The 1,247-nt window shown below is 44.0% G+C and overlaps 1 protein-coding gene across 1 annotated transcript; it reads right to left on the bottom strand.

Moving 5' to 3' along the window:
* Window positions 1-345: 345 nt before the first annotated feature.
* Window positions 346-1,198, bottom strand: LOC105557827 (putative uncharacterized protein FLJ37770). The gene has a single exon (XM_012005192.1). The coding sequence runs from the start codon at window positions 923-925 to the stop codon at window positions 356-358; it is 570 nt and encodes a 189-aa protein (XP_011860582.1). The 5' UTR covers window positions 926-1,198; the 3' UTR covers window positions 346-355.
* Between the last annotated feature and the right edge of the window lie 49 nt (window positions 1,199-1,247).

Raw genomic sequence — 1,247 nt, forward strand, 5'->3', positions numbered from 1 at the left:
GCCGTCTTTATCTCCTCAATCGTGGCGTAGCGTCGTCCTTTCATGGGCCTCTTCAGTTTCGGGAACAAGAAAAAGTCACAGGGGGCCAGGTCTGAGGAATACGGTGGCTGCGGCATCATTAGTGTGTTGTTTTTGGCCAAAAATTCGCGCACAAGCAACGATGTTTGAGCAGGGGCGTTATCATGGTGCAAAAGCCAATTTTTATTCTTCCACAAATCCGGGTGTTTCTGGCGGATTGCTTCGCGCAAATTGCGCATAACTTGCAGGTAATATTCCTTATTGACCGTTCTACCCTGTGGCAAGAACTCATGATGCACCACGCCCCTGCAATCGAAGAAAACTGTAAGCAAAACCTTCACATTCGACCGAACTTGGCGCGCTTTTTTCGGTCTTGGCTCGTGCGGCAGCTTCCATTGGAATGATTGAGCTTTGGTTTCCACGTCATAACCATAAACCCATATTCGTCACCAGTTATGACCCTCTGGAGCAAATTTGGGTCGTCGCGGACAGAGTTCAACAGCTCCGTAGCAGTGTTAATGCGATGCTGTTTTTGGTCGAAAGTGAGCAATTTTGGTACGAATTTCGCGGCGACCCGTCTCATGCCCAAATCATTGGTAAAAATCGAATGGCACGAGCCAATCGATATGTTTAGGTCCACAGCAACTTCTCTAACGGTGATTCGACGATTGGCCAATACTATTTTCTTCACTTCATCAATGTTTTCGTCTGTTATTGACGTGCTCGGGCGTCCGGCACGCTCTTCGTCGTTCACATCTTCTCGGCCCTCTGAGAACGTTTTGTACCACCGATAAACGTTGCTTTGGTTCAAGGTAGCTTCACCATATGCCACAGTCAACATTCGGAATGCGTCCGCGCACTTAATTTTGTTTTTCACACAAAATTTGATACATATTCTTTGATCCATTTCTTGAAATAGGCAAAAATCGAAGACGAGCCAAAACACGTCCAAGCAAAATAGCTGTCAAAAATTAACTGAACATTCAAAATGGCCGAACTTGTCAGCATGAGTGAGGGACATGAGTACCAACATAACGCCACAAAAAATCGAAAATCGAATATACGTAGCCCGCGGAAATTCAAAATTCGCGATACTTTTCGAACAGACCTCGTATATTGGAATTTTTGTCTTCTAGCATCGCTATTTTTTTCTGTTGGTTGGTTGATTGGTTGGTGATGAGTTTCATATAATAAATGATTTTCCATATAATAATTGTATTTTTATCTTG

The sequence above is a fragment of the Vollenhovia emeryi genome, unplaced genomic scaffold (genome assembly GCF_000949405.1).
Source record: "Vollenhovia emeryi isolate VEMERY1.0 unplaced genomic scaffold, V.emery_V1.0 DF947676.1, whole genome shotgun sequence".
NCBI classification, from domain to species: domain Eukaryota; kingdom Metazoa; phylum Arthropoda; class Insecta; order Hymenoptera; family Formicidae; genus Vollenhovia; species Vollenhovia emeryi.